Source organism: Rosa chinensis, chromosome 7 (assembly GCF_002994745.2).
Source record: "Rosa chinensis cultivar Old Blush chromosome 7, RchiOBHm-V2, whole genome shotgun sequence".
Taxonomy (NCBI): Eukaryota; Viridiplantae; Streptophyta; class Magnoliopsida; order Rosales; family Rosaceae; genus Rosa; species Rosa chinensis.
The window spans coordinates 47,369,995-47,382,862 of NC_037094.1; the positions used below are offsets into that span (position 1 = coordinate 47,369,995).

Below are 12,868 nucleotides of genomic sequence, written 5' to 3' on the forward strand. Positions count from 1 at the left end.
TCACCGTTGTTTGATTTTTCAATCACACAACACTCGCTTAGACCACGGTGAGCTTAGTCATCACACAACACAAATCCACCGTCGTCTGATGACCTTTTTGTAGTAGTGTGATTAAAGATATCAATTGCTGAAATTTTGTGGGTGAATATCTTACATAAGGAAAAATCAAGAAATGATTCCATGAATATTTATGTTATGGGTTTTCATTAGTATTTGAAATCCGTAATATATGTATTAAATTAAATCACAATGTTATTGTGGAATCTCTACGACTTTGGAGTTCTACAAGCTAGCTTCGTTAAAGCAAAGCATTGCAACAAGCTAAAATGGAAAAGCCCTCAAAGTCAAGGCGACCAAAAAAAAAAGGTCAAATTCAAAACTTCAAGTCACATGAAAACATGTTTACGGCGTACCTTAAAGTGGGGGCATTTGTAGACACCAAAAATTTAATGAAAACAAAATTCATTAAATAAATCGGTCAACACTTGAAATTATGACCGAATAAACTTAGTCGACATATGGGTCCTACAAAATGTGCACGTGGCTTGTGAGTAAGCAAAATCACGTAGACTCAGAGAGTGACACTTGGCAACACATGAAAGGCTCGACGACAATAAATGAATTCGTTCCGGCTCAATCAATTGATATTAAAGCGGATCAATCAAATTAAATCAATTGATTCCGAATAAAATCAAGCATTAAATCTCGTCTGCTGATTAGATGTCAATTTATTTAAATTGATAAATCAAGTCGAAAATCAGTCATCAAATTAATTGGCTAAATTCCTTATTAGTCATGATTAAATCAATTAATTAAAACGGATTGATTTGATTATGTTATTAATGAAATACAATTAAAATCAACCATCAAATTGATTGGCTAATTCCTTAATGGTCGTGATTAAATCAGTTAATTAAGGCTGATTGATTTGATTATGTTATTAAGGAAAATGCAATTAATTACGTGTCATCAAGGCATTCCAAATCGAGAGAGATGCCGACACTATAAATACCCCCTCTCAAATCAAGATGAGGATGACGACAGACAGAGAGACGTAAGCAGACGGAAGAAACCTCTCCAAAACTCAGAAGTCTCCCAAGCTTGTGAAGAGCCATCAAGCTGCCAAATAGCCGGTCTCTTCACCTCACCAACTTCAGACAAACAAGGGAAATCACGTGCAAGCTCAGAAGTTATCAAACTTGCGGAAAACCAACAAGCACCAAGCAAATGTGCCGATTCATCTGCCATCAAAGCCATAGTAGCCACGTGACTCCTCTCGTGGTTCAGGTCTGATCAAGATCAAGCCTCTTCAGCCTTTGATCATCTGTCATCTTCAAGTAGTCAACAAAGCAAAGCTTCTGCTAAGTTCTTCATCAAGCTCACGGAGAATCAACAAGCACTAAGCACACGTGCCGATTCATCCACCATCAAAGCTAAAGAACACTCACCACATGACATCGCTCGTGGTTCAAATCCAATCAAGATCAAGCCTCTGCATCCCTTGATCAAATGCCTTCTCCAAATCATCAACAAAGTAAATCTTCTACAAGTTCTTCATCAAGCTTGTGGAGAATCAATAAGCACCAAACACACATGCCGGTTCGTCCACTACCAAAGCCGAAGAACGCTCACCACGTGACACAACTTGTGGCCTAAATCAGATCAAGAACAAGCTTCTGCAGCCCTTAGTCAATCGTCTTCCTCAAATCGTCAACATAGCAAGAAGTTCACACTGCAACCGTTTGATTCAAGATCAAGTGCTCGCCACCCTTGGATCAAATCAACATCAGAGATCGAATCAGAGGAGATTCTTGTGAAAGAGCATCTACAAAGATTGTAATCCTCAAATTCATTAATAAAAATATATTATTTTGTACACGTGTCCTTCTTTCATTCGTTGTAGGATTTTTGTGTTCACAGACACATAAGGGTAGTCCTTTTTATGGTAGTACCAAATATATCATATGCTGACTTTTGGGTCCAAAACTCACTTTTTCTTAGGAAAAACTGTTCAAACTTCTGAGAAAAACAAAACTAGCCTTTAACATGCTCAAATTTTTCACCTAACTGCTCCCTGCCTAATGGTTACTTTAACAGGCGGAATCACTGCTGCTTGTTTCTATCCTAAGCTGAGGCAATTCTTCCTAAGAAACAAAGATTCTGAACTTAAGAGTAGTACAGGATAAATGTTGAACACGAACACAACAATAACAACAACAACAACATAAAGTTTGAAAATTTAAAATACTTGATGAAGTGGATGAGCAATCTGAAATTATTTATTTAAACATATTTACAAGCTAAAAAAAATCAGAGCCTCATTCTTAGGTAAACAGCTTAAAAGCTGTTTAGCTATCCATGAGAATGATTATAGATACTTACTTGAGAAAGGAAGCACACTACTTCACACTAGACAGGAAGGAAAGAGCACACTACTATTATGGTTTTCTTACTTCTTGAGAGAAGACTCTTCTCCTCAATTTTCTGATGCCTTACAAACTAAACTTAAAGCTCCTTTTATAGGGAGCGGAACTCAAACTGGAATTCAAAATACGAAAATGCACAGGACAGCTCCATTATTTTCTGCTCTCGTGAGGGCTCCGGATAATTGAGGAAGGATGACAAAAAGCATATTCTTTTAGGTGAAATGTTTTTCACTTTCTTCTTTTTGAAAAGGAAAAGCATTAAAAATGGTCAAAGTTGCTTTCGGTGCCTTTTACACCTGCTCCTTCCCATGTTTTCATCTGTTTCAGAGTTGTGGCCTAGGACAAAAGAGCTATTTTCTATCCTAGCTTTAGTTTCATTTTCTTCCACGTTTGTATCTTCATACATCTTGTAGTGGTTGCCGTTTTCAATTCTTTCGATCCCCTGAAAACAGGCTAACGTGGAGTTGATCTCTTTTCTCTTAAGAGATAAGAAAAGGTCACTGCTAATAACATCAAGATGATCATAAGCAGTAACAATAATTTTCTCTCATGCTGCCAGGAATGTATTTTCTGTATCTTCTTCGATGATCTTTTTGATATATTCTAGTGACATGGCTTTCATTCAGGGAATACTAGAATTTGGTTGGCCATTGTATCCAACACATGCAGGGTGAAGATATTTCCATTGAATGATTCTCACATAATGATATAGAGAAATATAATCAACTTCCCCATTTGTCTTCTGAATCCACTCTGGTGGAGTAGACCTAAACTTCAATCTGAGGATACAATCATTTTTTTCTAGCGTTCTTGACTGTGTTGACTATGAGAGGTGGCAATCCGTTGAGATCATCATTTGTTTTAGTCTAGAGATTGTGGACAAAACCATTTTCAACAAGCCAAAGCTTGTGTTCTTGAGGATGTTCACTCTGAACATTGACCACATATCTTCCAACATCAGGTCCAGGGACAATGAAGAGGGTTGGAGGTAGACATGAGTCAGAATTCTTACTTCCAATAAGATTATGAAACTCGAACCATTCTGATTCTTTTAGTGCTATAACATGAATTTTAGCACTCTCATGATCTTCAAGATACTAGATATTCTCATTTTGGACAGCACTTTGCTGTGTATTTTCATAAACTTCTTCGAACTGTGGTCTGGCATTTTCATGGAGTTCTTCAGCTAATGCAAACAGGGCTGGGAACATGATTCCACTGTTTCTTTCCTGAAAGGCATACAAGAGGTTATCTAGAATTGCCTTCTGGTGGTATACTAGCCTCATGCCAGTTCTAAACAGAGGGTTAGCAAAGGTTTTCAATTCATAATTAAAAACATTAATAACTCCTATTGGAGTTGGTTTGCTTTTTGGCAAGGCAACAGCCTTCAACGGTCTTGATGAGCCTTTACCATCTGCCGGTTGAGAAGGGCTAGCCAATCCTTTGCCCTGGGATTGATTAGTTGTGGCTAGTCCTTTTGGACTTAGCAGGAACCTTTTGTGGAGTTTTTCTTTAGAATCCTCAGCATTTTCAGGTTCTTTCCCAGTTCTTATGTTTATGGGATTGCGACCTTCGTCGTCATCTCTTCAGCTGAACATTGCCATTTCTCTGGTTAAGGCGTCTGGAAGATAGTTTTTGTTTCCTGCAATTAATTCAACATTATAATCATATTGGTTAAGTAATAATTGTCAATTTGCTAATCTTCCTCTATCAGCAGGTTTATCAAGTTTAAAATTTTTAAAATTCTTTACTCTAGCACAATCGGTGCGTACAGTAAAGGGCTTTCCAAGAAAAGCTGGAGAATTTAAAATTGTTTTCTTGACAGCCAAATTTTTATTTCTCTTGTAGGATAAGTTTGTTCTGCAGGGCTGAACTTGCCACTACAAAATTTACAGATCTTTTCAATGTTAGTTCCAGGTGTTTTTACCAGAACAACACCGGACCGGTAATTATCACTAGCATTTGTTTGGAGAATGATTTCATCATTTTCCTCTGGTTGTTGGAGAGGAGGGATATTTTTGCAAAGTGCTTTTATCTGCTTCACAATTTTTTCATCATCTTCTGTGAAGTTCTATTTTCTTTTGGAACTTGTTTTAGGAGATAACATTGCTGTTAGTCCTGAGATTTTGGGAATGAAATCTCTCCCATAATTAATTACTCCTAAAAATATTTCTAGACTCTTCGCATCAGGAATTCTGTCTGGGAATTTCCAGATTTTCTCAAGAATGTGGGGTTGGAGTTTTATTACTCCATTCTTGATGTTTATTCCAAGGAAATAAACTTCATCTAGGATAAAAAAGATTTTCTTCTCTCCTAAGATGATTCTATGCTGGACTATCAGCTTTACAACCTCATGAAGGTGTTTCATGTGTTCTTCTCTGTTTTTGGAGAAGACTAGGAAGTCTTCAATGTAGACGACACAGAATTCGACAACATGTTTGAAGATGTCATCCATCTTTCTTTGGAAGATTGAAGGGGCTTGTTTTAGGCCAAATGGCATTACTAACCATTTGTAATGGCCTTGTGGTGTTCCAGATGCAGTGAGGGGAACACCTGGATGCATCTTGACTTGCAAGAAACCCGACTTTGCATCGAATTTTGAAAAGACTTTAGCTCCTCTGAGCTGGTTGATCAGTACTCGTACTTGAGCAATTTGATAACCGTCTTTAACAGTCTTTTTATTGACATCTCTGTAGTCAATGACCATTCTAGCTTTTCCTCTGATACATTCTGCATGATTTCTCACGTAGAATGCTGGAGCATGATGAGGGCTAATGGAAGGTTGAATTAATCTCTTGTTCAGGAGATCTTCAATGTCTTTTTTGAATTCTTTTTGATCTTCCTCTTTATATTGAGGAATGGCGTTGACATGACAGATAGCATTCATATCATGTAATCTTAATTCACAGACCACTGGGTCTTTTTCCCAAAATTTCTGAGGGTCGACATCTATATTCTATGGGATCATTTTCTTGATTTTATCAAACGTAGGAATTTTCTAAGACTCAATCTTATTCTGGAACTGCTTGAGGTTATGCTCATGGATAAAACTAGCTTCTTCATCTTCACTAGTTTCTTCTTCTTCTTCCTCTTATTCAGAAGATTCTTCTATAAGCAATTCTTCTTGTTGCTTAATTTTAAGCATAGGTTCAAATTTCGGTTTGTAGGGCTTATGATCACCACTATTTCGTTGCGATCTCTGATATTGTGTAGTAAAGTTTAGACCTACGACACTTTTTGCTTGGGTAAGTCTATCTGCCCAAAACACCCTATCTCCTTTTCTGAAGCCTATAGCTTCTTCATCTTGAATAAACTTTGTTGGAAAATAAAATCATTTCCCAACAAGAAATCAGATCCTTGGCCCTCTGATTGCCAAAGAGTGTTGATGACAAATGTTCCTCCACCAATGGTGATGTGAACATCACTAGCTTCTTTGTTCATGGTTAAATGGCTTCCATTGAATTGGACACCAATAGCTATTCTTTTCTTATCTTCTTTCCAGAGTTCTTCTGGAATTGCAAATCTTTTTGCAACTGTAAATCTTGATCCATTGTCTACAAATGCATGTAGGTGATACTTTCTGTGATCAGGGAATTTCAATCCAATCTCTATATAGTTGTTGTATCTACTAGTAGAGACAATTTTCGATTGTTGAAGCTCATTTTCTTGAGCTTGTTCTTGTGGAATGAATGGTTTGCATTCTTCTTCTGGATTTTTTTTCGGGTGTTCAACCAGTTCTATAGTTTCATCAATCTTTTCTTCATCAATTTTTTCTTCCTTTATTTTTGAGGAAGAGGGTTCCACAATTTCTCGGAACAAAGTTTCTATTTTTTTCTCTTTTTGTTCAAAGAAATATTCTTCATATTCTTGTTCTACTAGTTGGCCGATAAGGCCATTCTTGGTTTTTCTTCTTGCTTAAGCTATATATGAAGCATTCTTTGTGATAAGTCTTTTTCGACTCTTCACAGAACAAAGGAAGTCCATTCTTTTCATGACATAGGCAGTAGTCACAAACGAATGTACCAGGGTTCACCTGATAAGAAGACATTATTGTTTTGTCTTACTTTCTTCCCAGTTTTTGACTTTTAGAACATTCATTTGTCTAGATTCTAAGTATTTTATTTTACAATCAGATGATTCTTCTTCTTCAGACCAGGCAGAGTAAACTGACCTGTCATCTTCTGTCACGCCCTGAATTTTGAATAACAATTCAAATCCGAAACATGAATAATTACAATTACAAATACCAATCTAAAATTTTCTTTCAGAGTAACACGCCTCACACCACTCAATATTACAATACCCAACTCCTCAATTGCTTATTACAGCACACTCTCACAAATTCCAAATTGTAAAGTTCGAAATGAACATAACGAAACTCACAATAATGCTGTGACTCAAATGCCACTGCCCTAAGTAGCCCGATCTGCACCCTAATTCTCCTGACCTGCAGGATTATCCGCTACACTGTTTGAATAGTGTACCGGGATTACAACAACACAAAACCCGGTAAGCTTTTGACAGCTCTTATGAGTAAACTTAAGGATTGCACAAATTTAAATTAACAATTTCAACTCAAGCATAGAAATATCACAATCACAACGACCACCACAAAACCACGTCACTTTCTCACTCTCATATATATATATATATATATATATATATATGTATATACACTTATGAGTCACAAGTAACTCCACATTACCCTCATAAGATCACTCAACATTTGACAAACAGACTAGAGCTCTAACTGATCGCAACCACCAGCCCGGCTCGAGAGCGTGGTTCACGATTTAATGCTATTAGTAACCACCAACTTGGTACAAGAGCGTGGTTCACTAACAGACGCCATGGTGTCACCCCTGTGACCTATTGATCTCCACAGATCAATACATCTCCACAGATCAACAGTTCATTGTTTCTCAAACAAATAAACTCAACACCTCACTCAATATATAGTTTCCTCACCGCAATCCAACAATACATATATATTTCTCACATAAATAAAATATGTACATGGACATTCACACAGGAATGTCTATTAATATCAACCAAAGATCTCATGCAATAAAGCGATAAATTCTTTTTATACTTAAGAATCATTTTCTTACCTGTGAGCCGTAGCCCTATGAACCGTAGTTGATCAGGTTCATATTTTTCAAACAAATATTTATTTCTTAAATAATTTCCACAATTAAACATAAATATTTAGAACTTCGGTTCGTGAATGAATCATGTGCGGTTTACTCACCTCGATACTCCCGCTGCGTCTTCATATTAACACAATCACACCAAACTCGCTCGCCCAAGTAAAAACCGTCAATCACCTAATCAAATGTGACTTGAATTTAGCCCACAACTCATAAAATAAAATAAACGACTATCTAACGGTCTGATCGAAATTATACGATGATCCAATGGTCGGACCGAAATTATACGATGATCCAACGGTCAGATCGAAATTATACGATGATCCAACGGTCGAATCCTCACGGATGGCCCTTTGGATCATCCTCCCGAAATTATCAGGAAGATCCAACGGTCGGATCTTCCTGAATCGCCTTTACTAACATCTCCTCATATTTATATGAAAATCCGACGGTCGGATTCTAACGAATCGCCTTCCAAAACACTAATTCACAATTATACGAAGATCCAACGGTCAGATCTTCACCTATGACCACACAAAGTCATCGGGACAGTCATACGATCAACATATCAAAACTACAAGTCCATCTGACGGTCTGATCCTCACAGATCACAAATCTAACGATCGAAATCGGTCGAAATGTAAAAATTCATAACTTAATCATACGATATCGAAAAATTGCGTATAATATATCGAAATGATCTTATTGAAGTATAGAATCTAAAAATGTACAGATACTGTCCTTGTGACCCCCGGATGTGGCCGGAAATGGCCGCCGGAGTTAGTGGCAGAGCCGCCGCCGACCACCGCCAATGGTGTCGGGGCCAAGCTGCTCTGCTTCATCTCATCAAGCCTAATGACTTTCCTAACTAGCATGTAAGCTGAAAATGACCGGAAGAGATAGAAATTACCTCGAACCAGTCGGGTTGGCCGGAAAATACCCAGAAACCGACGAGCTCCTTGTCCGACGTAAAAACTGCAACCACATGCCTCGATCTCTTCTGGAAACTTGTTCAGAAACTCAAGGCGAACTCACCAAGCCAAGAATCACAGGAAGAGGTGGTCTGTAACTCGAGATACACGGATCGAAGGGTTGTTTTTCGATCTTAACAAGTCGAGCTCCGATGAACGTGAAATCGTTCTACCCAGGTCTGGTCCTTCTTGGTGCTTGTTTAGAAAGTTGAGGCGAGTCCAATGAGCCAAGAATCAAGAGGATTGGTGGCCTGTAGCTCGAGATATCGAGATCGATAGTTCGGTTTCGATTTAGATCGGGCTGGCTTCCAGTTCCCACCACACGCAGCGCCGCCGTACAAGGACACTTCTGGGAGCTTCATGAGGTTGAGGCAAGCTCGAGGATGAATTTTGGGAAGGATTCGTGACCGGTAGCTCGAGATATCAAGCTTGGAACCAAATCAGGGTTAAACGAAACTGGGCTCTTCGCCGCCGCTGCCGGCCGTGCCACGACCCAAGACTGCCATAGGCAACTGCGCAAGGTCGAGACGAAGCCAATGGAAATTGTCCGGTGTCGATTGATGGCCAGTGGAGGGAGGGAGAGAACGGAGAGCATTGCTCTGTTTTTCTGTGTTTTCGGACGAGAGAGAGAGAGAGAGAGAGAGCCTTTGCTCTGTTTTTCTGGTGTCGGTCGAGCGAGAGTGTCGGCCGATCATTAAACAATCTCAAGCAGCCCTACTAATTAAGCATAATCATGAAAGGTAAAGCAGTGCAATCATGAAAAGTAAAGCAATGCAATTATGTAAAGTAAGGCCCTGCAGTTATGTTTAGCCTGATAAAAAAAAAATGGAGGTCATTACAATCTACCCTCCTTAAAGAAATTTCGTCCAGAAATTTAGGCACACTCGTCGGCAAATAGCTGAGGATACCTTTTCATCATGTCAGACTCCAACTCCCATGATGCATCACCCTCATCGTGATGACTCCACATCACCTTCACAAGATCAGCCTCCTTTCTACGAAGCTGTTTTGTTGACCTATCCAATATACGAACAGGTTCAACCACGAAGGTCACATCCCCTCTAACCTCTATTGTACCATGATCAATCACATGGGACTCATCTCGGATATACCTCCTGAGCATAGACACATAGAAGACATTGTGCACACCCGACATGTTGACAGGTAGAGCAAGCCGATATGCCAAGTCACCGACCCTTTCCAGAATCTCAAAAGGTCCTACGTATCTTGGTGCTAGCTTCCCCTTCTTGCCGAATCTCACCACACCTTTCATAGGTGAGACTTTCAAGAATACATGGCCACCTACTTCGAACTCAACCGATCTTCTCTTCAAATCCGCATAACTCTTCTTCCTACTTTGTGCTATCCGGATCTTGTCCCGAATAGTAGAGATCTTCTCAATAGTCTCCTGAACAAGTGCAGGACCCAAGAGTCCCTTCTCTCCTACTTCTGCCCAACATACAGGTGTCCTACATGGCCTACCATAAAGAGCCTCATATGGAGCCATGCCTATGCTGGAGTGATAACTATTGTTGTAGGCAAACTCTACCAGTGGTAGATGATCTGCCCAACTTCCTTTAAGATCCATAACACAAGCTCTAAGCATATCCTCCATCACCTGATTCACTCTTTCAGTCTGCCCATCTGTCTGTGGATGAAATGCAGTGCCCATAACTAAAGATGTGCCAAGAGCCTTATGAAATCTGCGCCAAAACTCTGATGTGAAACGAGTATCCCGATCAGAAACAATCGTAACTGGCACACCATGAAGCCTCACTATCTCATTCACGTACAACTTACACAATGCATCGCCTTAGTAAGTTTTCGCCACAGGAAGAAAGTGTGCAGACTTAGTCAATCGATCCACAATCACCCAAATTGAGTCATATCCTTGCCTGGACCTAGGCAATCCAGTCACAAAGTCCATGGAGATATCTTCCCATTTCCATTCAGGAATCGATAACGGTTTCAGCATCCCTGCGGGCCTCTGATGTTCTGCCTTCACTTGCTGACAAGTAAGGCACTTCGACACATGTTCTGCCACATCCCGCTTCATTCCATACCACCAAAACTGTCTTCGTAGATCCATATACATTTTGGTAACCCCTGGATGTATGGTGTATCAAGATCTATGCGCTTCCTTCATGACCTCCTCCTTGAGGTTATCAATAGTTGGTACATACAATCTTCCACGAAATCTCAACCCTCCATCTGTCCCAATAGCCCACTCACAAGGGCCCTCCACATTCGGATCTGCAGTCATCTCAGCAATCCTTGCCTGAGCAAACTCATCAAGTGTCTGACCCTGAATGATCCTGGAATTCAAGGTAGACTGTAAGGTCATACTACCGAGAACGATTTCACGTCCACCTCTTGTGGGCATAAGATCAAATTCGGATGCAGCTTCCAACATAAGCCACTCTTGTACCATAAGCGATGCCATGATTACTCGGGGCTTCCTACAAAAAGCATCTGCCACTACATTGGCCTTTCCAGGATGATACTCCAAAGTGAAATCATAGTCTTTGATGAGCTCCATCCATCTCCTCTGCCTCATGTTCAACTCCTTCTGGGAGAATAGGTACTTCAAACTCTTATGATCAGAAAAGAGTTCGAATTTCTCACCATATAGATAGTGTCTCCAAATCTTCAAGGCAAACACTACTGCAGCTAGCTCTAGATCATGAGTGGGGTAGTTCCGCTCATGAATTTTCAGTTGTCTAGAACCATACCCAACAACACCACCATTCTGCATCAACACACACCCCAAACCCTGATGAGATGCATCACTATAGATAACTAGACCACCACCACTAGTAGGAATAGTTAACACTGGAGCTGTAGTCAATCTTGTTTTCAATTCGTTGAAAGCCTTCTCACACTCATCCGTCCATACAAACTGAGTGTCCTTCCTTGTCAACTTGGTCAAAGCTGAAGCAATACTAGAAAACCCCTCAATGAATCGCCTGTAATACCCTACCAATCCAAGGAAGCTACGGATTTCAGTAACAGTGGTAGGGCGACCCCAACTCATCACCGCTTCAACCTTCGAAGGATCCACCGAAACTCTATCCTTCGAAACTACATGACCAATGAACTTGACCTCCTTCTGCCAAAATTCACATTTCTCGAACTTGGCGTACAACTCCTTCTCTTTTAATGTTTGCAGTACAATCCGCAAATGCTTCTCATGTTCGTCAGACGACTTTGAATAAATCAAGATATCATCAACAAACACCACCACAAACTGATCTAAATAAGGACTGAACGTACGGTTCATCAAGTCCATGAATGCCGCAGGTGCATTAGTTAAACCAAAAGGCATGACAAAAAATTCGTAATGCCCATACCTAGTTCTAAATGTCGTCTTAGGAATATCCTCATCCTTCACCCTTAACTGGTGATATCCAGATCTCAAATCAATCTTTGAGAACACAGTAGCCTCTCTAAGCTGATCAAACAAGTCATCAATTCTAGGCAAAGGGTACCTGTTCTTGATGGTCACCTTGTTCAGCTGTCGATAATCCACACATACACGAAGTGAATTATCCTTCTTCTTTACTGATTATCACCAAATATGTACCTTACGCTCTGATACCAAACTGTCACGCCCCTAATTTTGAATAACCAATTCAAATCCGAAACATGAATAATTACAATTACAAATACCAATCTAAATTTTTCTTTCAGAGTAACACGCCTCACACCACTCAATATTACAATACCCAACTCCTCAATTGCTTATTACAGCACACTCTCACAAATTCCAAATTGTAAAGTTCGAAATGAACATAACGAAACTCACAATAATGCTGTGACTCAAATGCCACTGCCCTAAGTAGCCTGATCTGCACCCTAATTCTCCAGACCTGTAGGATTATCCACTACACCATTTGAATAGTGTATCGGGATTGCAACAACACAAAACCCGGTAAGCTTTTGACAGCTCGTATGAGTAAACTTAAGGATTGCACAAATTTAAATTAACAATTTCAACTCAAGCATAGAAATATCACAATCACAACGACCACCACAAAACCACGTCACTTTCTCACTCTCATATATATATATATATGTATATACACTTATGAGTCACAAGTAACTCCACGTTACCCTCATAAGATTACTCAACATTTGGCAAACAGACTAGAGCTCTAACTGATCGCAACCACCAGCCCGGCTCGAGAGCGTGGTTCACGATTTAATGCTATTAGTAACCACCAACTTGGTACAAGAGCGTGGTTAACTAACAGACGCCATGGTCGCCCATTGGATCGCCCATTGGATCGTCCTCCCGAAATTATCACGAAGATCCAACAGT

At 39.7% G+C, this 12,868-nt stretch overlaps 1 protein-coding gene across 1 annotated transcript; it reads right to left on the minus strand.

The window, feature by feature from the left end:
- Positions 1–9,421: 9,421 nt before the first annotated feature.
- Positions 9,422–12,829, minus strand: LOC121050659. The gene is made up of 4 exons (XM_040511470.1): positions 12,799–12,829; positions 11,671–12,108; positions 11,309–11,628; positions 9,422–10,183 (listed from the first exon to the last, which is right to left on the minus strand). The coding sequence occupies exons 1-4, from the start codon at positions 12,827–12,829 to the stop codon at positions 9,422–9,424; spliced, it is 1,551 nt and encodes a 516-aa protein (XP_040367404.1).
- Positions 12,830–12,868: the final 39 nt, after the last annotated feature.

What these genes read in the sequence shown, in the direction of transcription:
- LOC121050659 (XM_040511470.1), bottom strand. Translation starts at nt 12,829, where the DNA reads ATGGGCGATCCAATGGGCGACCATGGCGTCT. An exon ending in AATGGGCGACCATGGCGTCT is followed by an intron (nt 12,109 to 12,798) that starts GTTAGTTAACCA and finishes GGTGATAATCAG; the next exon opens with TAAAGAAGAAGGATAATTCA. An exon ending in GTACGCCAAGTTCGAGAAAT is followed by an intron (nt 11,629 to 11,670) that starts GTGAATTTTGGC and finishes TTGGTCATGTAG; the next exon opens with TTTCGAAGGATAGAGTTTCG.